The sequence below is a fragment of the Lissotriton vulgaris genome, chromosome 10 (genome assembly GCF_964263255.1).
Source record: "Lissotriton vulgaris chromosome 10, aLisVul1.2, whole genome shotgun sequence".
In the NCBI taxonomy this organism is placed as follows: domain Eukaryota; kingdom Metazoa; phylum Chordata; class Amphibia; order Caudata; family Salamandridae; genus Lissotriton; species Lissotriton vulgaris.
Genome location: NC_141698.1, coordinates 278,486,580 through 278,511,912, shown reverse-complemented (window position 1 = coordinate 278,511,912; position 25,333 = coordinate 278,486,580). Strand labels below are relative to the sequence as shown.

The 25,333-nt window shown below is 45.7% G+C and overlaps 1 protein-coding gene across 5 annotated transcripts in view; it reads left to right on the top strand.

Moving 5' to 3' along the window:
• The window catches only part of CSPG5 (chondroitin sulfate proteoglycan 5), a 279,927-nt gene extending 276,886 nt beyond the window's left edge, over positions 1 to 3,041 (top strand). For all 5 annotated transcript variants that reach the window (XM_086941016.1, XM_086941020.1, XM_086941017.1 and 2 more), the window contains exon 5: positions 2,515 to 3,041. In XM_086941016.1, coding sequence (XP_086797142.1) covers positions 2,515 to 2,676 — 162 coding nt within the window. In that variant the 3' untranslated portion in view covers positions 2,677 to 3,041. The remainder of the gene's footprint in view (positions 1 to 2,514) is intronic.
• Positions 3,042 to 25,333: the final 22,292 nt, after the last annotated feature.

Below are 25,333 nucleotides of genomic sequence, written 5' to 3'. Positions count from 1 at the left end.
AGATATGCTTAAATGGATGTGATTTGGAGTTTGGCACAATGGTCTGAGGTCATGAAGCATTCAGTAACGGAAATGTTGTGCTAGTAGTATGTAATATGTAAGATTGGCCTGTAATATTGTACGTTTATGCCGCATTCACCACAAATCGAATCGTTTCTATGCGCTTAGATAGATAGCAGTGGTTGCCATTACCCAGATAGGAGGCATTAATATTATTTCCCTCACACGTCCTGGTGGCTTGAAATCTGTGACCCGCAGGTCACATGTCCATACCTCTCTGCTACAAATAACAATAAGGAGGGTCAGAGGGGAATATTTATTGACCGTACAATGTTATCGTCCCCTATTACGTAATACTTACAAAGACAACAGTAGGTCAAGGAGAGTGTAAACTATCTGGAACAATGTGTTAACTATAGGGTACAGTCACGAAGTCCATAAAGAATGATACGTGGTGACAATCATTGATTGTCACCACGTATCATTCTTTATGGACTTCGTGACTGTACCCTATAGTTAACACATTGTTCCAGATAGTTTACACTCTCCTTGACCTACTGTTGTCTTTGTAAGTATTACATACCTCTCTGCTGCCATTATCCCGCTATAAATGCAGGACAAGTACCGCAATGCAAGGTAGGACCCAGTCTCGAAGAGCTACTCACTCATGGAATCAGGGCTAGTGAGGGGCCTGCTGCTTTGCTGATTTCTCAGATGGTGACATCTCCAAAAGCCACAGGGCCCCTAAAGCGCTTGTATCACTCAACAAACTATAAATCCAATTAAAATATGAGGGAAGGGCACTCCATGTACCCAGAACCTGTGAGAACAAAAGTGATGACTCCAACATTAGCACTGGAGAGCCTTATCCTCTGCCTACAACACCCGTCGGTCAGGAACCTGTCAAAGTAAGGTGATCAGGTGAGTCCATGTCATCAAGGACCCCCTTTTTGAGTTCTTCTTTGATGTATTTAGAAATCCAGGGTATTTGGAGAGTTGTAATTTGGAAGCACCTTAGTTGGCCCAGTTTCCAACTTGTAGAGGTCTATAGAAAGAAACACTGGCTTGAGTGGAGTGTTGTGCCCTTGGGAGCATGGAGCCGGCTGGTAACCTTACTAGTCAGTGATTCCTGAAAGTGGCCTCTAAATCCTATGGCGTTTTGAAAACTGTTGCTGGGACAGAATGTTTTAAAGTGTGCTCTTATGCGATCATTTTTAAATGTGCTTTCAAATGTACTGTGTCTTTCAGACATTGTCTTTGAGGAGAACACACATATCACTTGCATAGAAATATTTCAACATTATAGCAAACAAAACTTCGACACAGGCACACAGTCCCCCCTTGCATGCTGGGAGCTTTTGTTTAGCAGCATCAGTTAACTCTCACCAGAGTTCAAAACATCACTAACCAACTGGCACATCATACTGCAAGTATGAAGCGAACTCAGTGGGTCAACACGAAAACAGAAAATTCCAACTTAAAGTGTTGAAAAATTAGAACAGACGTTTACTGGCAGCACTCTGTGTTAGAGTAGGTCAACTGTTTCACCCAGGTCCTTTCAAAGGAAGCAGGAAAAATGCAAAGGATTTTTTTTATCTTCATACAGTAAATGCTTTATTCATCAACTAACACACACGGCCAGCCCCCCCGCCCGGATGTGCTGAGCTATACCCCACAAATCATATGAAAGTGGAGATGCACTAAAACAACAACATGCTCCAAAGTCCAAATCCTACGCAAAGTAGTCTCCACCGTTTGAATATTCAATTTATATCATCAACAGCAGTGCACACACATGCATTCCATGTCAACAACCCATTGTCTCCTCATTATAACAAACATCAGTGCTCCCAGGAACACTTTGAGTTTTCTTCCAAAGTGGGAAGGACCTCCAGGTTGTCTGCTAGTTTCAGGTCTACACAGACAACAATATATCTAGGAAAGCAACTAACGGCTGTGGGTAGTAGGTAGAACACATATGCAATCTGTGCCTTGCACCTTGCAATCTGTGCCTTTGATGTTTAAGCCGAGAGCCTGCACCCCCAATACACCCGCATACGTAGACAACTCACGTACAAGAGAAGTTAAGGCCAAATATTAATGAGTTAACAAGATTGACTTATTCCCAAGTTTGAGGCTCTCTTAAAGTCAGTGGGGTTATTAAGGTTGGCAAAAATTGAGACTGCACTACAGGGAATAAAATTCATATTCAGTTGATTAGACAGCGCTCATGGGTGTGACACTGACTCCTAATGATTGGCACTTGAGTTCTCTGTATATATTGCAAATCATATAGTCCATACAATGGCTAAAACCCCCCAAAATATCAGGACTTCTCTCCCCCCACACCTTCTCGAGACACTTGGGTCTACACCACAATGTTGAGCTGAAATGCAGCATTGAGTCACCTAGTTTGCCGTGTATAATTGATCATTTGTCAACTATGGCTTATGTCCCCTCTTTTTCTTTCCCGCCTCCCTTTACCAATCTCCACCCCTCCAAATCCATTACCAGGAGGATCCTAGTGCCCCGCACAAGCTGCAGGAGCCTGCACGGCCTGGCCTAAAAGATGAGGAGGCCTTCAACATCCAGAACTCCCTCTCACCGAAAGCCGACTGTGAGAAGTGTGAGCCGGACAGCCCGGAGGTGAACTGTCTGCAGAACAATCTGACGTAAAGTGCTGGGGAGATCTGATTTCCCATGATTCTCAGAGCTCTTAACTGTTGTTATTCTCCCTCCACAACCCCCCTTTCCCTGTCACGCATAACCGCCCCCCTGTGAGTTCCATGGCATGCTTTGGTGTATTTTGTATCGAAAGCGGAAGGAAGAAGGTGACACCCCCAAAAGCACTGTGTTCCAAGTGGGTGATTTGGTACGTGACCCATGTGTGTACATCATTCTCCGGGCCAGATGTGGCCAGTTCCTTAAACCTTTGCTGTATTTCAACTGACTTTTTTGTACTTTATTCAACTTTTTTTTTAAATACTGTGAGATAAATAACAATAATCAGGAAAATTGAAAATAAAACATTTTTAAAGTTACCTGAATGCACTGTTGTGTTTTTTTGCATGGGGTATGGATAGGAGGTCATTCCAGATGCTTGAGTATTAGCTTGATCGTTACCTTTAATGTTATGTAATTATGCTTGATAAAGTGCTAGTACACCATTTGTTTCTTGGCTCTAGCTGACCTATTCAGTTATGGTGAATAAGCTTGTTTGAAAAGCCAGCTCTTAAAAGAGCGTATGAAGGAGAACAATTCAGACTCTTTGAATAATGTGACAGGGAAATAATTCCAGGGTTATGGGGTGCATACAGAAAACCCCCTATCCCCTCCTTTTACTTTAGCACTGTCAGAAGGCATGCAGAAGAAGAAGAGCGTAAAAAGCAGGTGGGAACAGACCATGACACTCACTTAGTTTTGAAGACTGAGGCAAGTCTGTAAAGTGCCTTAAGCATGGATGTCGATTCACCGAAATGCCAGAAGTGACATCATATGCCCTATGACCTTAATGCTATCACATGAAGTGACATCATATGACTTTGACTCTGCATCGTCCCAAAAAGTGATGTCACATAACCTTAATCCTGATCACATCATAATAATTAACATTGCTGAAGTTACATAAGTGAGAAAATGGTCTTTACTATTGCATTTTAATGCACAATTATCACATACATTTGCTAAAAAGCCATAGGCTCTAAAAATACTCATTAAATATTCAAGTCCTTTCATGGTGTATCAAGCTACTGAAATCAGACAGTCCCCATGAGTCCACCCAATTATCTTTTTTAAATGTCCTATGGGTGCCCCCTCATGTAAAAAAATCCTTCCATTGCTAGGACCAGCATTTTGCCATGGCGGCCCCTTTTACTCAAACATTACATACAATATGCCAGTGCCAGAATTTTCCTAATACTTCTCTTGCACAGTGGGGGTCCCTTATGTCAAAGGATGTGTCTAATATGTCAAGGACCACATTTTGTCATGGATGGCCCCATGACCTTACCACAGTTGTCTTTCCATATGCCAAGAATGTCCTTCAATGTGCCATCACAGAAAATTTGCCACTGGTGACAACTATGCCAAGGATTTCCTCCAGTACGCTATCGCTGGCATATTTTCAAGGGTGCTTCATGCCAAAATTTACCTACAGAGTGTCCATGGCCTTAAGACAATGCATTGTGTCTTGAATTGAAATATGTGCTTCACAGGCCGTCAACCAGCATTAGCACATACGTTACAGTGGAAAATGAAGGTGGGGTTGCAAAGAAGTATACAAAAACACTAACTGGTATGCAACTCTGTCTTTGTATACGAGTACAAAAAAGTTATTTTCCTACACCCGACTTGGAACCTCTATCTACTCTTCCTCCACTATGTTGTTCAATCGAGTCTTTCCCCATTGTGCTGTGTGGAATAGTCTCCAAGGTACCCTAACATGGTGTCTTTGTCTCTCCCAATCTAATAACTGTTGTATTCTTTATTCTCTAAGCTCCTGTCTCCAAACCATGCTCCAAATGTGATCTTTCTTGAAAGGTAAACAACACCACAAAATATTCCTAACAGTGTTCCCAAGCCACTGCCTTACATCAGCAGGCTCCCCCCACCCCCAAACTCTTGGTTCCCCCACTCTGTTTAAGGTCGGAGAAGCACAGGGCTTTGAATAGTGAAACCATGCCTGCTATGCTGTCAGAGACCTCCGACCTGCTGGCCTATTTGCCACAGGACAGTCAGGTCACAGTAATGGTTACCCCATCTCAGTTAGGTAACCATAACTCATTTATCCTACCTGGCGCTGCTGTTCGTATCATAGCAGTCCTGAGTACGGAAAAGGCGCAATGGCAGCCATGCTTATGAGGAAAACTCCCTCCAAAACAAGACCATCATATTTTGCTTTTCTGAAAATAAAATTCTACTTTGAGAGTTTGTTTACTAAAAGCAAAAAACCTTTCTTAGTGGGTGCATCAAACATGGTTATCGCCTGGCAAAGATTTACTGCCTTAAGCAGAACCTTTGGGCCAGCGCTCGTTTGACGACACAGAGATCATTCTTTGCCTAGCAGGCATGTCTAAATATGGTGGGCAGCCCTCTGCCAGAAAAATGGAGGCTGTAGCCTCCGCTGATCTGTTAGACCTCCCACAAGGGTGCCCAAATCACATATTAGGCAAGACCTGTTCCCTGATTCACGTCCCAAAGGTCTATGCTTCTCTATATTAGTCTACTGCTCAGTGATTCACTCAAACTTAGGGTTTGATTTATTATGTTGGCAGGCGGCCAGCTCTCCATCAAGATGAAAGAGTAAATTACTTTGTTGCCCTGACGAAGGTCCTGCGGACAAATTAGAAATTTCCGCTTACCCTGCGGAAATTCCTAGCATTAGCCAGAACTTCCATCATGATGGTAGTTCCGGTCAATGCATTGTTAGTTTTTACAAACGGAGAAACCACATACCGATCGAGGGCTCACAAAAGAGCTTCGCACACCTATTGAGAGGGCTGAAATTACAACGTCTCAGGGGGGTAAGTGGGGGTTAGATTCACATAGACCTTGGCAAACGGAGCATCACGGGCCGATTTAATTCTACTCGGCAAGTGGATTGCGACAAATCACTGGAAATAAACCGTAAAAGATTGTATTTGACTTTTTTTAACATTGGACAAGAAAAGAGAATAAAAAATTTGTCTTGAGAAAGGTAGTGCAAAAAACAAGTAACACACCGAAACGCGTTGACGCATTTGCTGTTATTAAATCCGATGAACTTATGCAATGTCATTTGCTAATATTGGCTTGACGTGGTGCTCAAGATTCTAACGGATTAATGTATTTGATGTTTTCGCATTGATTCACTGCAATTTTTCTCTTTCTGTGCAATACATGTTTTTAACAATTCATGATTTATTTTTTGTGTAATACATTGCGTTTTATGACAGTTTTTAATAATCTTCATTAATGAAGTAATACATTTTTGACAATTTCACATATATACATGTTTGGAGTCACATTTGCAATGGGTATGGATGTGTAGTTAAGGGAGAGATTTCTCCAGGATAGAAGGTATGCAAAGCAGTGTGTAAAGTTGCATGATTGGGTTTGAAGATTAGTCCAAGGAATAAACTATTTTACATTGTTAGTTTTCTGTACAGATCTTTCAACATGATGGACCCATAGGCCAAACTTACAAAAAAAAATATTTTCAAAAAGAGAATCTCAAATTGTGATTTTCATTTTGAATTAAAAAAAGACAATGCCACCCTCACAATGGGAGTTACCTCCGAAGGTGAGTGGGTTTGGGGTACATTGAGAAATTTTAATGCCACTTAATTCTGGGGTTTCCTGGCGGTGATGTGAGTTGAAAAACAGCTGTAACTCCGCCCATCTAATTTAGGTGGGTGGACATATAGCTAAACCTCCAATGGCCCTTACTCCATCGGGCCATCAGAAGGGTTTGAGATCACAGCAGAGACGGAGTAGTCCTTGCTCTCCTCAAACTATGGTCCGTCTGCTTTTACATCATGTGAGCAGACCATAATATTGGCAGGGAGAACTCTGATGCCAATGCTTCCTTTCGGCCACCATATAAATCGGGCCCTTGATCTCACGCACCTCTAAATTGTGTTTTCCTTGTTTCGCAATTTAGCTAACAGACATGGTACTTTATATGGCCTTTCCCCTTTTTTCTTTTTATTCAGATATCCCTTCTCTGCCTCCTTGGCCCTTCAATCGAAAAAGCTATTTCTCACCTAGTTCCTTGCTGTCTCTTACCGAGTTCCAGCTTAGCATCACCCTTTGTGCTCTGATCTAAGCTACTTTTCCATCCCTGTTTGTTGCCCTTTTCTACAGCCAAATCCTTAAAAAATTCAACAGGTGTTTTTAAAAATAAATGACATTTTGCACATTTCCCCCACATGGATTAAAGAAATAGAGACAACAGGTTTTCTCACAACTTAGCTCTCTGACTTCTTTTTTGACAGTGGAACTAAATTCAGTTTCTTCCATTTTCTTCTTATGTATGCGGTAAAAACAGTTTAAAAATCTTTATGGCCTTCGGGTGTAAGGCCAGTTCTCCTTGGCCTAGAGATCTCGGGCAACTGGGCCCCAGGGCCAGCAGGCAACATTCCTGCAACCTCACTGAATCCAGGTACCTCCTTCTAATTTGATTTTAGGGACTACTGTGTGGTCCAACAGTCAAGGCTTACTCTTGGAGGGTGATGAAGGTTGAGATGATCAGATACAGATAATACATAAACGGTATGTAAGGAACAGATTTTCCAATAAGTGTTATATGCTTTTTAAAAGAGATTAAACTTCCATTCACTACTAGGTGCAACCACTGTGTCGTAATGTGATAGCTGCACAGTTGGGATGACTACGACTTCCGTTAATGGTTAATTAAAGAAAATTCAGCGTCAGCAGGGTAGGTACAGTTTTCTGATGACTGTTTCTGGTCTACGTGCTTTGACACAGGTCTGTTCAGGAGTCCAAAAGTGATCTGCGAGAATTTGTGGCTGTCCTTCTTATATGTCTTTTTGCAGTGGATAGCAGTGTCCGCTTCAGTGATGCACAAGCTGGATTCTAGCGGCTTACAGGCAGCGTTCCATCTTGACGGTTCAGTGGGACGAGGTTGTCTGAGATGAGCAGTCCCTTCAGGCGGTGGTTGAGTCTGGCATTTAAGGTTTCTCAGGGGTTCATGCTACCACAGTCTGGAGGTCAGGTAATAACAGTCAGTGGAGAGTGCGAGTGGTGTGACTTACACAGGAACCCTGGTGGCAGGCAGCTGAAAAGCATGTGAAGGGCCGCAGACATCTCTGGCCACAGGCACAAAGGGGACTAGCCATCACATGGAAAAAGTGGGCCTTGACCAACCTGCAAAAAGGCAGTGGTTTAGCCCAGTGGCTCTTCATCTCTTCCTTCTCATCTCACAGATGCGGCCTCACCCATTGATGATCTCTTGCTTATCAGGGACGGGGGCACAAAAAAACGGTAGCTATTGTGAGCTCCTTCACAGTGCCCTTGTTCTTGCATTTGGCACGCAGAAGCATTCCTGCTTCGTGCAAGGCCCTTCTCCTCAAGTAGCTGGCCCTCATGGAAGCTGACGCTTAGAGGTTCCTTAAATGTATTTAGAAAAGTTCTTAGCTCACAAATGAGCCTAGCTGTCCTGAAAGTGCAGTCTACAGCAGGCTGAACTATCTCAGTCCAAGAGCAGGGTTAGACCAAGTGAATTTCCTTCCTCTGTGTTTTATGCATAGAGCTGTTTTCCAGTCTGAGGATGTTTCTCCTATAAAAGACTAACCAGGGCAGACGATCCCGAGACCCTCAGGTGTGGCCCCTGAAATGGCCAGAAGCTGGTGTTTAGGTCGGAGAGTGGGGCAAGAGCTCCATGAACATAGGTTGAGTTGGAAGGAGGCGTTTCCCATGGCAACCTTTTCAAGAGGGAGAGAGAGTGGCAATCTAGCTAGAGACTGTGCGAGGGTCAGGATGTGGTAAATAAATTTACCTATGCATTTTTCCGAATAATTATCAATACAAGACAGCTCATTCAAATGAGAGGCAGAGTCCGTGGTATCTGAGTCATACGGGCTTTAATGGACAATGATCCTCGAGGATGGATATCATGTTCCATCACCACTAAGGTTCAGGAAGGGACATTCAACGTTTTATTAACATTACACATTATATATAGTAAAATGACACAATTGACTCCAATACAGTAGGCGTAGCAGGTGAAAAGAGAGAGATAAGAACACATGTGCGTAATAGGAGGCGTGAAAAAGGGCGTACACATGGGCGTGCACTGTACATGTCAGAGAAACGTCACAAGAATCGTCACATGTGGGTGGATGCATAGGAAAGTTGCAGAAACAGCAGAAACCTCTGACCTGCATGCGCGCGCAACTAGCATGACGTGCAACTGGGGGCTTTGACTTTAGCACTAGTAGAGGAGACTGGTGTCTGGAGTGTCAGGGCAACCTGTACCTATAGCATATCTAGTATCTTATGTTTGGAGGATGTAGTGTCTGAAGTAAAAGGTCTCTCGGGCAGGGGCCATCCAATACTGAAAGCTAGTGCGTGCATACGTGTCTTGGTGCAACGTGCGGAGCCATGGACCTACCATGGTAACGGATTCAGTAAATCACTTGCAAGGAGGACAGAAAAGGCCGGGCCCTTTGCTCTGCAGCCGGGAATATGTTTACCTATTTCACTAGACTGGAATGTGTTTTCGAGGAGGCTGAGCAGATAACTGTAGGCAAAACATGAATTTGGCAGGTAGTCCAGGCCGAGCCGGGCACCGCTTCGCTGGCAGGAAGTAAGGCAGGGGTCAGGGATGCGTACAGCTTTCGGAGACAGGAGAGATGAGGCAAAGAGGCCTCGTTTAAGGGCCTGGCTCGACTGGGCCAGGAAAACATGGAGAAAACGTGTGCGAAACTCAGAAGTGTACCAAGTAAAGACGTTGGCACCGTATGCCTAGAAGCCTAATTAACGGGATTTCTTGGCATGACTGGATAGCTAACATGTTAAGGATGGACGCAAATGTATTTGCGTCTTTCTAGCATGTACAGAACGGAAGTTACACGACATACAAGGAACATGGGTGCATGGATAGGGTGCGAGTGGGGGACACATTAGCTACCTGAAAATTTCTATTACCTCATTCCCTCCTTGGACCCTACTACACCCTTTAGGATATATCTATATTCATAAGACCATCTATCTGTTCGTAAAGCATCATTTGTTCTTCTTTCTTAATACGGGAACGGGAACGTGTACTTGGACGGGGTATACAAGCTGTGGCGCACAAGCCGCAAATCGCTGGCCCACATTGTAGACAGAGACAACAAGCATTAGAAATGCAATAGGTCTCGCAGCATTAGAGTTAGTGCTTTTAGAATTGTTTATAGGTTTTTTGTTGTAAATCTTTTGCATTTTATTTTTTTGTAGGCAATGCAAAAGAATTACAAATCAAAAAAGCAATAAGCAAATGTAAAAGCTTTAACTAAAAATCCTGCGAGACCTATTGCACTGTGTAAGGGTGAGGGGTTGGGGGTGAGTGAGGGTGGGGGTGAGTGAGGAGTTGAGTGTGAGTGAGGTGTTGAGGGTGAGTGAGGATGAGTGAGAGTGAGGGTGAGTGAGGGGTTGAGGGTGAGTGAGGGTGAGTGAGGGTGAGTGAGGGTGAGTGAGGGTGAGTGAGGGTGAGGGGTTGAGGGTGGGTGAGGGTGAGTGAGGGTGAGTGAGGGTGGGTGAGGGTGAGTGAGGGTGAGTGAGGGGTTGAGGGTGAGTGAGGGTGAGGGTGAGTGAGGGTGAGGGGTTGAGGGTGAGGGTGAGTGAGGGTGAGTGAGTGAGGGGTTGAGGGTGAGTGAGTGAGGGGTTGAGGGTGAGTGAGGGTGAGTGAGGGTGAGTGAGGGTGGGTGAGGGTGGGGGAGTGGGGGTGAGTGGGGGTGAGTGGGGGTGGGTGAGTGAGGGTGAGTGAGGGTGAGTGAGGGTGGGTGAGGGTGGGTGAGTGAGTGTGAGTGTGGGTGAGTGTGGGTGAGTGTGGGTGAGTGAGGGTGAGTGAGGGTGGGTGAGTGAGGGTGAGGGGTTGAGGGTGAGGGGTTGAGGGTGAGGGGTTGAGGGTGAGGGGTTGGGGTTGAGGGACTGACTGCTGGCATCTGGCGAGAAAACTCTATGCAGCGGCAAAACAGCCTGAGCAGACCCAGCGGTGGCCATATCCAACGAAGGAGCGCACTGGCGGCGACGTCCTGCTTCAGGCTGGCTCTCCCAGGATGGTAGCCTGGTGCAGTGCAGTCCTATTGTGTTGCACCTCCGCCTCTGTCTAATCCCCGTTCTGCTATCTTGGAGCGAATGGCAGCATGTGAGGCCACCGGGCTAGATGACCGAAGGTCATGGCTCACCTGAGTTGCATGAGGGAGCTTACAGGCCGGAGAGAAATCGTGGCGCCTTTGGACTGGACTCAGCAGCCTCGACACTTGGGGAGGGGCAGAGGCAGCGAGTACACACTTTGGGGAGGATCCCCTTACTAACAGAGCACAGCAGAGGACGTGGTGCGGGCCGCTGCTCGGGCCCCCGTATACCAGAGCTGAACAGTGAGCACACACGGACGCTAGGAAGTGAGGCCAGAGATAATACGCTGCTCTTGGTCTATCTAAAAAAAAACAAGCGAAAGGATCGGAGACACGGCGGGTAAAATAAACAAAAAAAGAAGCCGGAGAGAAGAGAGGGGAGGGGGGAGGAGAAATGCGACACGGCGGGAAGGGGAGGGGGCGCTTCAGTATGGTACCGCTGGGTGTAAAGCACTGTGTTTTGCCCCTTGGAAGTGCTGGAGTCATGCTGAGTTGGAAGCACTGCCATTGTCCCATTAAAAGTGCAACAGTACTGCTGAGCGAAAGCACCACTATTGTCCCGGCCCCCTCTGAAAGCGCTACAGTCCCGCTGGTTGGAAAGCGCTGCTATTGCCCCCTTTGAAAGCGCTACAGTCCCGCTGGGTGGAAAGCACTGCCATTGCCCCCTCTGAAAGCGCTACAGTCCCACTGGTTGGAAAGCACTGCTATTGCCCCACTGAAAGCGCTGCTGTACAGTACCTCTGGGCAGAGAGCACTGCTATTGTCTCATTGGAAGTGCTGCAGTTCTGCTGAGAAGTGCCGATATCGCCCCTTTATTTTAAAATGTTACTGTGAAGTGGCGGCACAGTTCCAGTGTACAGAAGTCCTGTTGCGAAGTGCAGTGCTAATCCTTTGCAATCCAGCGAGCCGCTAACACCTCACATTGAAGACAATCTTTGAGGTAGGCGCTACACAAGGTAGCCTAAGCAATTTGAATCGCATATGTTGTCAAGTTCAAGGCACTCTAATGCCAAAAGGAATGCCTGCCGCTGTATCAGTCAGTACATTATTTCTATATTATTTTTTAGGGAATGATAACTTACATGAGACGAAGCCCTAGGAGATGGTGGTGGGCTGTGACAGTGTATCAGTTTTCGGGACCACACAAGAACTTTACTCAGCAGATGTGAGCAGCTAAATTACCCCAGTCGGTAAAATGAGAGCGAAGTATAGCGGCCGGACTTACTGTGCACGGCGAGACTCCTGCAACGGGGAACGCGATCCTTCCTTTCCCACAAAGTGCGCAGCTGAATCTCACAGAGAACTGGAGGTGATGAGGAGATTAAAATGGGCGGTTCGATCCAAGCAGCAAGGTGCGCGCCGCCCGAGTGCCAATCCAAAAGTGAGCTCCCTGGGGCTGTGAGCAGCTGAGGAGTTATAAGGTTCGTCTTTGCCAGTCGGGGACGACGCCCCGATGACGCCTAGGGCTGGGTGTGTCCTCTGTATAAAACTGGAGGCGCGGGGACACACTGTGCTGCTATAAATAACCTCCGGGGAAAAGCAGTCAGGCTGCACCACACAGAAAAGTTATTTTTCACTCACTCTCCTGTTTGACTCACTGGCTGCATGAAATCACGCTCTGGAATGTGACTTCCTTAGCTCTGATCGCTGCCAGGCTGTGCGCATGGCAACCAGGAGGTGACACACACAACAAGCGAAAGGATCGGAGACACGGCGGGTAAAATAAACAAAAAAAGAAGCCGGAGGGAAGAGAGGGGAGGGGGGAGGAGAAATGCGACACGGCGGGAAGGGGAGGGGGCGGAGCGGGTCAAATCAACAAACAAGCCGGAGGGAAGAGAGGGGAGGGGGGAGGAGAAATGCGACACGGCGGGAGGGGGCGGAGCGGGTAAACAAAGACCTACATGCACGCGCCCGTGACTTTTAAGGTCAATGCGCATGCGCATAAGCTTAATGCGCATGCGCATTGACCTTAAAAGTCACGGGCACTGCAAGGAATCGCCACGATTCCTTGCAGTGCAGATAAAGAGTGGATAACTCGCAATACTCTCGCCTTGCTCGATGCGCATGCGCATCGACAGGCGAGACCTAAAAACTGAATACTATGACCAATATTATTCCTAGGAATGACAACAACTTCCATCCCCAGGCGGATATTACACTCCAGAACCAACCGGACCAAGTCCAGGAGCCTGGATTCTGATGTATCAGGTGAGCTATTTCATGAAGTCGAGTTATGGCCTTATACACGGATGGTGCGTTATTTGGAATAAACACGCAACAACTGGATCCGATGACTCTACAAGCCCCGCCCCTATCTGCCAGGATGACGTCAAGGACAAGGCGATTTTGGAGAACAACAAGTCTCATAGCAGACTGTTCCTCGGTCAGGTTTCCTAAAGCAGAAGTAGTCTCGTTCACTACTGCTTCCAAGGTTCTAGTTAACTTGCGTATTAGTTTACTATTTGAGACAGTGCCTATGAATGGAAAGAATCCTTTATTGAAATCTATATATTGTTCTAATGTAGTTTCAGTCTGATCGACAATTGGGATCTTGATCTCCCTTCTATGTCTTACATGGACGAGATGGGGGTTTCTGTGATAATCAGGCGGGGCTAGAAAAACAGGTGGCAATAGGAACGCAATATAGCACGTCCCATCCCAATCCAATGGCAGACGTACATAGGCTGTCTGACCACATATGAAATAAGAATGGCGGGAAGCTTTGAAAGTAGACTTTCCTTTATCACTGAATTCGACAACAGTATTACAATCACTGTGTCCTAGATGTACTGAACCATTCTTTCTGACACATAATTCACCTTTCACTGGCAAAACTGTAATAAACGGCAAGTCCGAATTAGTCTCAGACTGCACATTCAGGATCATGAGGTTAAGTGTAAAATTACCTAATCCATACACTTCATTTTCTAGATCGGTCCCTGTCCTCTGGGGAAGACCTTCTTGGTCTAGGAAACATATTTTATTCATGACTGTATTCAGGTTCCCCCATATCCAATTGCCTTGGGAAACCGTGGACTTACTATCTAAGGAGGACATTAAAGTAAACCATGCACCACACAAACCATTATGTGTGAACGGATAAGGAAAGAGGGGCAGAGCTCCCTTGTACTTCTGATAGGGAGGGAGTCAGCCACATACCCAGCAATTAGTGGCATTGCTGGTCTGGTGTGAATGATGTAACATACGGATGAATGTATTGTTGCGCATGGCTAAACGATAGGATAGTTCATGTGGGGGCAGATCACTAAAAGTGTGCTCCACAGTGTCATTAGAGGAAGCATGTACATGTGAATCAAGAGGAAAAAAAACGTGTAACATTAGACTAATGCATATAATCGTAAGACTCAGAAGAAACATCGAGATCAAGGCAATTATGCATCTGCTGTGCAAAACTTTACAGTACTTTTTTCTTTTCTCGATATGCCTATCTCTCTGACTACTTGGGTCTATTCTATACATGTCAGAAACCTGTCTAACCGTTTCATCCGAGGGGGACTTAAACAATTAAACGCTGTCTGACTTACTAGACCTTAGCTTAGCACGGTACTCCTCTTGGGGAGTTTTCTCTAGCAGGGGGAGTTTAGAATCAGTCTCTGAAAGTGGGCAGTCCTTAATCGGAGAGTCTGGACACAGTCCGTGAACTTTTTTCACATGGCTCGAATGCAGCCATCCCTTCCTTCCTTCCAGTTTGACTGCGGTCCTTGTTGACAATAAAACCAATTTTGGCTGTTTCCATCTGGGTTCCAGCGGACTCTTCCGGTCGAAGTTCCTCACGAGGACCAGATCACCAGGGCGGACTTCATGCGGTTTTACTTGGGTGTTGTCCGGAAAGGCAGCCGCGACCTGTGAACGACAAGATTGTAGTGCAGACATCAAGGAGGCCAGGTAATCTGTCAGCATACAACTGTCAACATCAGTAATTTTACGGGGCATAGGCGTCCCCCACATATTCGGAGGCCTACCGAAGACCACCTCATACGGGGATAGCCCTGTCCTAGAATGAGCTACCATTCGCATGAAAAAGAGTGCAACTGGCAAGGCAACTATCCAATCTACACCTTTCTCGGCACATATCTTGGCTAGGCGTGTTTTCAGGGTCTGATTATGTCTCTCTACGAGACCTGCGGCTTCAGGATGTCGGACGCAATGGAATTTCCACTGGTAACCTAACAGGAGTGATACCTGCTTCATTAGCTCGGACGAGAATGGCTGTCCATTATCAGAGTACACGACACGGGGCAAACCGTACCGTGGGAAAAACTCACGTACCAGCTGTTTGGCAGTGGTTACAGCAGTGTAATCGGGGACTGGATATGCTTCTGTCCATCGGGATAGAGCACATACAACTACGAGGACATACTTGAATCCTCGACATCGGTCCATCTGGATATAATCCATCTGGAGGACTTCAAAAGGATGGTCAGGAGGATGAAATCCACCCTGTTCCACTGGGACACCTTTTCCTGGATTGAACTGACAACAGATCATGCAAGTACGCACTTTCTGTTTTGCGGCTGCTCGTAAATGTTTGTTGTACCAGAGATTCTGTAAACTGTCTAACATAGCTTTCTCTCCTAAGTGTGCTGGACTATGTGCTGTATTAATTATGACTTGAACCATAGAGTCGGGGAGGAACCATGTGGCCCTTCCCTTCGTCATCCATCCCTGATCTGTTTGGATCCCTCCTTGTTCAGTCCATTTCTTGATTTCGTCTGGGGTTGCATGTGTCTGTATGTCGAGTACATCTAGAGTGGGATCCTTAACTGTCAGGCAATGTGTCAGTGTAGTTACTTCAGTCTTTGTCATGTCAGTCGGGATGTCTGTCTGAGCTGTGAGTTTGGCTGTACGATCTGCCAGGTTGTTACCCTGGGAAATAGTGTCGGTGACTTTGGTATGTGCTTTGCATTTCATAATGGCTATGGCTGTCGGCAAGTGTATTGCTTCTAACAGGGCTTGAATAAGGGGACCATGCTGGATCTTGGTACCGTGAGAAGTTAAAAAACCTCTCTCTTCCCAAAGAACTCCGAAGTCGTGAACGACTCTGAATGCATACTGTGAGTCTGTGTATATGTTGACTTTTTTGTTCTTGGCTAGTATACAGGCTTGAGTCAGAGCAATAAGCTCTGCAGCTTGAGCAGATAGTGTGTCAATGCGATGTGTTTCTATGACCTCAGTTTCAGTGGTCACTGCATAGGCGGCCACTAACTCTCCTGTGCTTGTTCTCATACATGAACCATCCACGTAAAGTGTCAGGTCTGGGTCGGTCAATGCAATATCTGTCAAGTCTTGTCGGGGCTTTGTCACTGTATTAATGACCTCTACACAGTCATGTGGTGCTGGATCGGTTGTACTCGAGGGTAACAATGTGGCAGGATTAAGTATGTTGCAGCGTCTGATTTCTATGTGTGGTTGGAATAGTGTCAATTCATAACCTGTCAATCGTGCTATGGTCAAGTGCTGAGTCTGGGTACGGTTCAAAAGAACTTCCACGGAGTGTGGGACCTGTACTGTCAAGGGATGTCCTAACACTATTGAATCGCTTTGTCTGATAGCTAGAGCTGTTGCTGCAACTGATTTCAAGCACGCAGGCAGAGCCTGGGCTACTGGATCCAATGTACTAGAAAAATAAGCACAAGGCTTATGGTGTCCTGCTTGATCTTGTGTGAGAACAGATAACGCTGTGCCATCGCGTTCTGTGACAAAAAGTGTGAACTGTTTGCTGTAACATGGTGTCGCTAAAACTGGTGCTTGACATAAAGCTTTCTTCAAGTCATTAAAAGCTTGTGTATGTTCCTGAGTCCAAGGGAGGACAGTCGAAGTCGCTGCCTCCTGTGTTGTCAACTGTGTGAGTGGCTTGGCTAGAAATGCATACTGGGGAATCCATTGTCTGCAGTACGAAGTGAGGCCAATAAAGGCCCGTACTTCCTTTTGTGTCTTGGGATGTGGCAGATGTGCAATTAACTGGATACGATCTGGTGTCAACTGTCTACCCCACTTGGACAGCAAGTGTCCAAGGTATACCACTTGCTGGGCACAGAATTGGAGCTTCGAAGGGGATACTTTGTGCCCCTTTTCGGCCAGAAAATACAAGACTGTCAGCGACGCTCGCTCGCAGTCACGTTCGGTCCGTGCGGTGATCAGTAGATCATCAACATACTGTAGTAGAGCAGTGTCAGTAGGCATGTGAATACTGTCTAGTTGTCTTTTCAATGCTTGACTGTAAATACTCAGACTTTCCGGGAACCCTGGAGGTGCACGTGCAAATTTGAAGCTTCGGCCTTTTAAGCAGAATCCGAAAAGGTATTGGCTATCAGGATGAATGGGGACGCTAAAGAAGGCGTTCTTAAGATCAATTACAGTAAAGAACGCGGCTTCGGAATCAATGGCAGTCAATAGTGACGAAATATCTGGGACTACTGGATACTGTGGTACTATACATTTATTGAGTTCTCGAAGATCGATCACCAGTCGATAGACCGGAGGTGCATTTGGGTCAGCTCGTTTAAGAATCGGAATGATAGGAGAATTACATACATTGGAGTCAGTTTCTACAACTACTCCTTGGGCAATGAGTTCGTCAATAATTTTCAGTAAGGCTGCTACAGCCTCGGGGGCAATTTGTATTGTCGGATTCGGGGCAGTACAACACCTTGCTTGAGTGTGACACGATAAGGAGTAATGTGCATACAACCTACATCAGTTGGACCTTGCGCCCATAAATGCTGCGGAACATTTTTCAATCTCACATCAGAATCTCTTAACACATAATGACCCTTAAAATCACGAAGGAATAATCTCACTCCTTCCGGGGAACAACATATAACAGCTCCTAGAGCTTTCAGCGTTTTAATACCAAGCAGGTTTTCAGGACATGATTTCGTAAGCAATAAATCTGTAGTACGGGACAATGGACCAACTGCAAGGGGAACTGGCTGTGATACTTCGTTAACAATAGGCTTTCCTGAAAATCCAAGGGAAACATTCTGTGAGCCTGAGAGGGGTGCCCCTGGGACCTCGTCATGACTAATGGTAGTTCTGCTCGCCCCCGTGTCAATCAACATTTTTCTGTCTTTCCCTAATACCTGACTAGGTACATAGGGACCATCTTGATCTACAGGAACCTCGATAAGGGGCAAGCCAACCTCCCTCTCTAGGCTGTTTCATGTGTACTGCTGATAATCGGGGTAATCGGATTGTGCATACTGGTACATTTGCTGTGTGACGTGTTGTGTTGCGGCAATGGGTTGGGGTTGGGGTACAGCTACTGTCTGTTGCTGTGCATTCTGCGGAGGTTGCGGATTCTGTGGAATATTCTGTTGAACGTGTTCTGGTCTAGGCGGACGTGGTCTTTCTTTCGTTTTGCCTGTAGCAATATTGTGTCTGAGAACAGCACATTCATTTATAAAGTGACGTGGCTGTTTACAGTAATTGCAATTCCCTTTAACAGGAGCTGCAGAATGACTAGTCTGTGTGTTCTGCGTGTTACCCCTTTTCTGACCGTCTGGAACAGACTGGGCAACTAGTACTTTCATTTTCGTGTCTTTCATACGTCTCTGCTCATGATCGTGTTCCTCTCTAATTCTGTTCTGGTGGTACTGTAACATTTGTAGCATTTGGGAAGGCGTATTAGCTTGCCATGTACTTTCGACTTTTAATACTCTGTTCTTAACCTGGGGTAAGGAATTCTCGACTAATTTGTTCACAAAAAGATGTGGGAATGACTCGCTACTTGTTTTCAGGCCACTATTAATAATGAAACATTTCTCAAATCTGGAATAAAAATCACTAGTGTCTTCGTCTTGTTTCTGTTTACAGGCTGAGATCGCATCCCAGTCTTCCTTTTTAACTGTCAATAATCTAGGCAAAACCTGTACTAATAATCCTGGTAATGCTTTAGTTTTTTCCCCAAGACCTGAACCTGAGGTACGTCTATTTTCCTCGTCTTCTAATTCAGTCCAAATAATCTTTTTATCTCCCACCTCCCATTCCTTTTCTTTCAGTTTTTCGTAAATCCCTGCTGGTAACAATACTTTCAACATTTTAAGAATGTCAGAATACGTGTAATCGCCCATAAGTAACACGTCATCCAAATAGGAAGAAAGGAAAATGTCTGCTGCGGTCTGTTTGTGACGGAGTTTAGTCGGAACCAATGGTGGTGGCAAGTTATGGGGTACTTCCGGGGTCGCCTTGGGCAGGCCCTCGGCAAGAACTGGATACATGCCTGTAATGAGTGCATTTCTTTGGCGGTCTAATTGTTCTAATCTGACCTGTTCTCCTTCTTCTAGTAACTCTTTTTCTCTGGCTTTTTCGGATTCTTCTCTACTTTTCTCTGTTTTTCTGATTGCTTTTTCTGTTCTTCTATGTGATTCTTTACGCCATAATTCTATGGCATCTTTCTGAGATTGTCTGGCTTTCTTTTTCCATAACGCTTCTTCTACTCTCATGATGCATTCCGCATCCCATGTCGCTGAGACAGGCCATCTAAACTTCTCTTCCAGATTCTTAGTGTAATCCACCCATAAGTCTAAATACAACACAGCATCTAAGCCATGTTTGTGGTACATAAAATATCCTGGAGTGTCCCTAGGCGGGACAGGAACTGCTTCTTCAAGTATCCCTTTCCTAGTACCTATCTGACGTAATTTTGAAAACAGCGGCATGATTTGAGTGATTCGGACGTGAACACAATAAACACAGTAATAAACAGTAAACAATCATCCATACCACAACATTAAACACATTAAAACATGTCGGACTGAAATTACCTGGAACACAGAAAACACATATTCTGAAAAACTCTCGGGATAAAACTGAATAACTAGATGCACTGCTAAAACAGTACAGACCGGTCTCATAAAGAGACACGTCGGACCGTATCCACCTAAGTGAACACGTCAGGACCAGATCTGCGTACCCAAATCTGTCTTTACCGGGCACAAATTAATGAACCCGTCTAGATGCGTTCCCAACAACGGTACTCACCGGGAAGCAAGAAACTGAAGGCCTCGGAAACTGGACTGGACTGGACTGCTACGACATCTGACTGGCACGCATCACGCTACCACGCATGCGCTTCGGAACAGGTGGGCCTCCGGACACCTCGGACCTTGCTCTCTCGACTAGGGCTCTGGTCGGGATCCTCCGCATTCCTCACCGCCTCGTCTGGATGCCGGACCGCAGTCTCCGTCTCCCTCGTGGACCCGAGGGAAGATAGCAGGAAAACCCGCAAACGTGCACGGTTTCCGTCGGGGCTGTAGAAGGGGTCAAAGGCCGCGTGACTTCACCGGCGAGTGGGGAAGGGGGGGTCCTGTTCGGGCGCCAAATTATGTGGTAAATAAATTTACCTATGCATTTTTCCGAATAATTATCAATACAAGACAGCTCATTCAAATGAGAGGCAGAGTCCGTGGTATCTGAGTCATACGGGCTTTAATGGACAATGATCCTCGAGGATGGATATCATGTTCCATCACCACTAAGGTTCAGGAAGGGACATTCAACGTTTTATTAACATTACACATTATATATAGTAAAATGACACAATTGAATCCAATACAGTAGGCGTAGCAGGTGAAAAGAGAGAGATAAGAACACATGTGCGTAATAGGAGGCGTGAAAAAGGGCGTACACATGGGCGTGCACTGTACATGTCAGAGAAACGTCACAAGAATCGTCACATGTGGGTGGATGCATAGGAAAGTTGCATAATCAGCAGAAACCTCTGACCTGCATGCGCGCGCAACTAGCATGACGTATAACTGGGGGCTTTGACTTTAGCACTAGTAGAGGAGACTGGTGTCTGGAGTGTCAGGGCAACCTGTACCTATAGCATATCTAGTATCTTATGTTTGGAGGATGTAGTGTCTGAAGTAAAAGGTCTCTCGGGCAGGGGCCATCCAATACTGAAAGCTAGTGCGTGCATACGTGTCTTGGTGCAACGTGCAGAGCCATGGACCTACCATGGTAACGGATTCAGTAAATCACTTGCAAGGAGGACAGAAAAGGCCGGGCCCTTTGCTCTGCAGCCGGGAATATGTTTACCTATTTCACTAGACTGGAATGTGTTTTCGAGGAGGCTGAGCAGATAACTGTAGGCAAAACATGAATTTGGCAGGTAGTCCAGGCCGAGCCGGGCACCGCTTCGCTGGCAGGAAGTAAGGCAGGGGTCAGGGATGCGTACAGCTTTCGGAGACAGGAGAGATGAGGCAAAGAGGCCTCGTTTAAGGGCCTGGCTCGACTGGGCCAGGAAAACGTGTGCGAAACTCAGAAGTGTACCAAGTAAAGACGTTGGCACCGTATGCCTAGAAGCCTAATTAACGGGATTTCTTGGCATGACTGGATAGCTAACATGTTAAGGATGGACGCAAATGTATTTGCGTCTTTCTAGCATGTACAGAACGGAAGTTACACGACATACAAGGAACATGGGTGCATGGATAGGGTGCGAGTGGGGGACACATTAGCTACCTGAAAATTTCTATTACCTCAAGGAGGTAGTTCAGGGGCTTGCTGTGGGATGCGCGCCCTGACAGGTCTGTTGTAGGCATGAGCGGATTTTGCGGATTGGCAATCCGCGAATTTGCGGATTTGCGAACTCGCAATCCGCAAAATCCGCGAATTCCCGCGAATTTGCGGATTTTTTTTTTTTTGTGTTCGCCCGTGTTTCTGCCAGTTCGCGAGGGTTTTTACAATTTCGCAATTTGCGAACTTACCTGTCGGGTCGCAAGTTTTGCGAACTTGTTGTTTCTACGTGTCCAACCTGTTTGGGACACTCTTCTTCATCACTGCCACTCTCTGTCACCACTGCCACTCTCTGACTACTCATGCCACCCTCTGGCCCACCCATGCCACCCTCTGTTTCATCACCACACCCTCTGGTTGTCCAGTGTACATTATTTTCGGCAAAGCAAAGCACACCTTCCCTGCCTCAAGTGACCTGAATTAATTTGGGGCTGATTAATGTGTCACAGAATATTTTTTTAGCTGGCACCTGCTTCCTTAGTGCGCCCTGATTAGTGATCTTTTGCACTTGCTAAGTGCTTTCATTGTTGCAAAATTAGTTACAACACCTGCCCTGCCCCAACTGACAATAATGAATTAGGGGCTGATTAATGGATTTTAACTTCCAGCCTGGCTCCTGCTTGTCTCCCTTAGCTGTAATTCATGACCTTTGTGGCATATGTGTAACTATTCTGAGGTTCAGAGCAGGGTCACATAATAGTTTCAACTGGCAACTGAACTCTGGAGGGGCCCCTCAGGAAGCACTACAGGAAATGGCTACTAATGATGTGCCTGAACTTTTGAACCTGGTAAGTAGTTACTTTCAGTTTTGCTTAGATCGTATTTCTGCAATTTCGCACTTATTCGCGGGGCGCGAACTCACGCGAACAGTGCGAGCAGTGCGAGCAAAATCCGCTGCTCGCGGATTTGCGGATTTTGCAGGAAATTCGCAAATCTCGCGGATTGCGGATTTCCCGAAAATCCGCAAAATCCGCGAGCGGAACGGATTTTCCGCCCATGCCTAGTCTGTTGCCGAACAACAGCAGGGCACCTGTGGCCTCTTGCGGTAGCGGGAACGGTTTCCCATGACTACAAAGAGCCACTGAAACAGATCCTGCAAAAAAATAATAATAATAAGGTTCACATTTGCAAAAGTTTTAAAAAAAAAATAATAAAAAATCTGAAGTTGAAAGTATACAGACTTTGCAACTTATCACATTTTAAAGCAGATCTGATCAAACTGGCTCAGTCCACTGTGGGGTTAAAACAAAAAGATGCAATCCACTCCATTGAGAGTTTGTTGGTCTGGACCAAATGTATAACAATGTAGATTGCAATGTTCTGTGCCTACAGGAGGATATGGGGAACAGACCAGAAGGGATAGACTGGGGAAGGGAGACACAGGAACAAGCAAGGACTCCTGCTGTCCCAATGGTAGCCCACAAACTTGGGGAACCCGCAACGAGTGTTCCCCAAAACCTCAGGTACCCACAGACATGCCACACACATACTCACACTTGTGAAAATGAGTGGTTGTAGTTGGAACAGATAGAGCTGATTTACTAGGGAAGTCCAGTGGGCAGCTTCCCCAACGTGGGGTGTAGGTAAGAAGGTAAGAATATCTACACCCCCATGAACTATCTCCTACCAAGTATCTTTTACGTCTTGACCGGAATATGAGAATAGTGGTCAAGCATGACAAATGGAATTCCACTTTGGGTGAACCCCTATTACCAAACAGAGCCCAAAACAATGCTGTTGACCTGTTATATAAAGCGATACCAAAGGGGATGTTGGAAGGAACGTTTGAGCAAATCAAACACTCACCTCCAGTCAACTGATCTGGGTTTAATCCATCACCATTCTTTAGCTCACTCCACCACCCCAGTTCAGACATGGCCATATGCAAATCAGTCTGACCCTGTGCCTCATGGGAACAGTCCAGCCCGAACTGCCTTCCCTAGACCAGAATCAAGCATCCTGGGACCAGTTTTGGATTCATAATCCTCATCAGCCAGGCTATCTTGAATCGAGTGGTAGAGTGAGCAAGGGACCTATGTCTGGGCATACCCTGCCAATTTAGGGCGAACAAAGCGATACCAAAGGGGATGATGGACAGAGCGTTTGAGCAAATCAAACACTCACCCCCAGTCAACTGAGCTGGGTTTAATCCATCACCATTCTTTAGCGCACTCCACCACCCCAGTTCCGACATGGCCATATTCAAATCAGTCTGATCCTGTGCCTCATGGGACCAGTTATATGACACAACCGTGCATGCCTAATCCACAAGTTCCTTAACAACGGGGTCGGAACAACAAATGCATCTTAACCACGCATTTCTTTACCTCACAAGTCTTTACAGCAACTTGCCTTAGGGAAAGCGCAGGACTTTAGACTAGTCTAATTTAGCATTCCAATTCCAGTCCGTGCAACAGCAGTGAAAGCGCTGGACTTTAAAGTCCAACGCCGCTTTACCTAAGGCTTGTCATTGTAACGACATGAGTGGTAAAGGAATACGTGGTTAAGATGCATTTGTTGTTCCAACTGTGTTGCAAAGACAACACGAGGTACGACTGTCATTGTTTCCCCTGATGAGCAACCTAACAAAAATCCTGTACGGCACCTGCCCGGGGACCTGTCATGAGTTGCAAGCATGTGAAACAATACTGAGTCGCTGGAATTGGTGGAATCAGGAGCATAGAGGGATAGTATGCCAGGGAATGTTTAGAATGCAATGGTCCTCCGTGTCTTTGGGATTTATTTGGAGTTTTATTTAATATGGCGCTCGGTCAAAATGTGGCAGAGGCCCCATCCACTGTATTTCGAGTGTCATTTGCTATAATGTACTTGTAATACAGGAGGCAGGGCATCTGCCACGTTTTTGATGGAGTACAGTTTCTGTCAAATTCTAAATAAGGTCCATAGCGCTTCCTGTTTGGTACTTGGGATCAACTGGTATGGTCAGGTTTCTGTGGACTGTGATGTGTGCTGCCAACAAATTGGATGTATCTACCGAAGAAGTAGCAAAGTACATTCGACACTTCATCTGTTTTCTGAAGGGGTGCAGGAATAGCATCTCCATAGACTCCATACACTAAACGGAAGTGACATGAGGTGAGTTAACCCCTTCGATGCGTGTGACAAGGTCAACTCAACATGGGCGTTACCTGCGCTGTGCGTGTGACGAGTTGACCTTGTCACGTAACGCGGGATTTTTGAAATCTCAGCGCTCAGCAGGAAAACCTCTAGCACGCATGCGGTTAAAAGCAAAGGGTCAAATTAGACAAAACAGTGTCCTGCTGGGCGAGATTAAATTGTTAACAAGATCATTTCCTTTTCAGGGGCTTCATCTGTGAACAGGTCAAACGCAGCGTGGTGTGCTCCTCGAGGACTCTCTAGTGCTGTGGCCAAATGTGTCGATGGAATCTTTGGATCTCTTTAGCTTGACCAATGATCACCTTCAAGACTATCATCAGCCACAGATGTATTTCATAAATGTCAGTCACCGCATCCTTCCTGCTTCATGAGTTCACATATATCAAATCTAAAGGGCAATGTTAGAAAACGAACAATAAAAAACATTGGTTTCAATTGTATTTCCTCAAACAGGTAATAATTCTTGTTGATATTCTGATCACGTTTCAAACATTGATGTATATGTCTAAAAGAATGTAAGCGTAGAAAGTGGAAAAGAACACCACATAGAGGTGTTTGTTTTTTCTGTCTGTTAATGTGCGTAATATTGGAAATAAGGATCCTCGAATCCTAGAGCAATACATTAGAAAACTAAAAAAATCTCATTAAAAAAGGGAGCATTTTTCACCCCTTGGCCAATGCAGTGTGTGAATCTTTTAAAAATCGATTCATCAGTGTTTTGAAGCGCTGCTAAAAAAAAGTGTGCAATTTCATACATTCTCGATAGAACACACAACACTTTAAATATATATATATATATATATATATATATATAT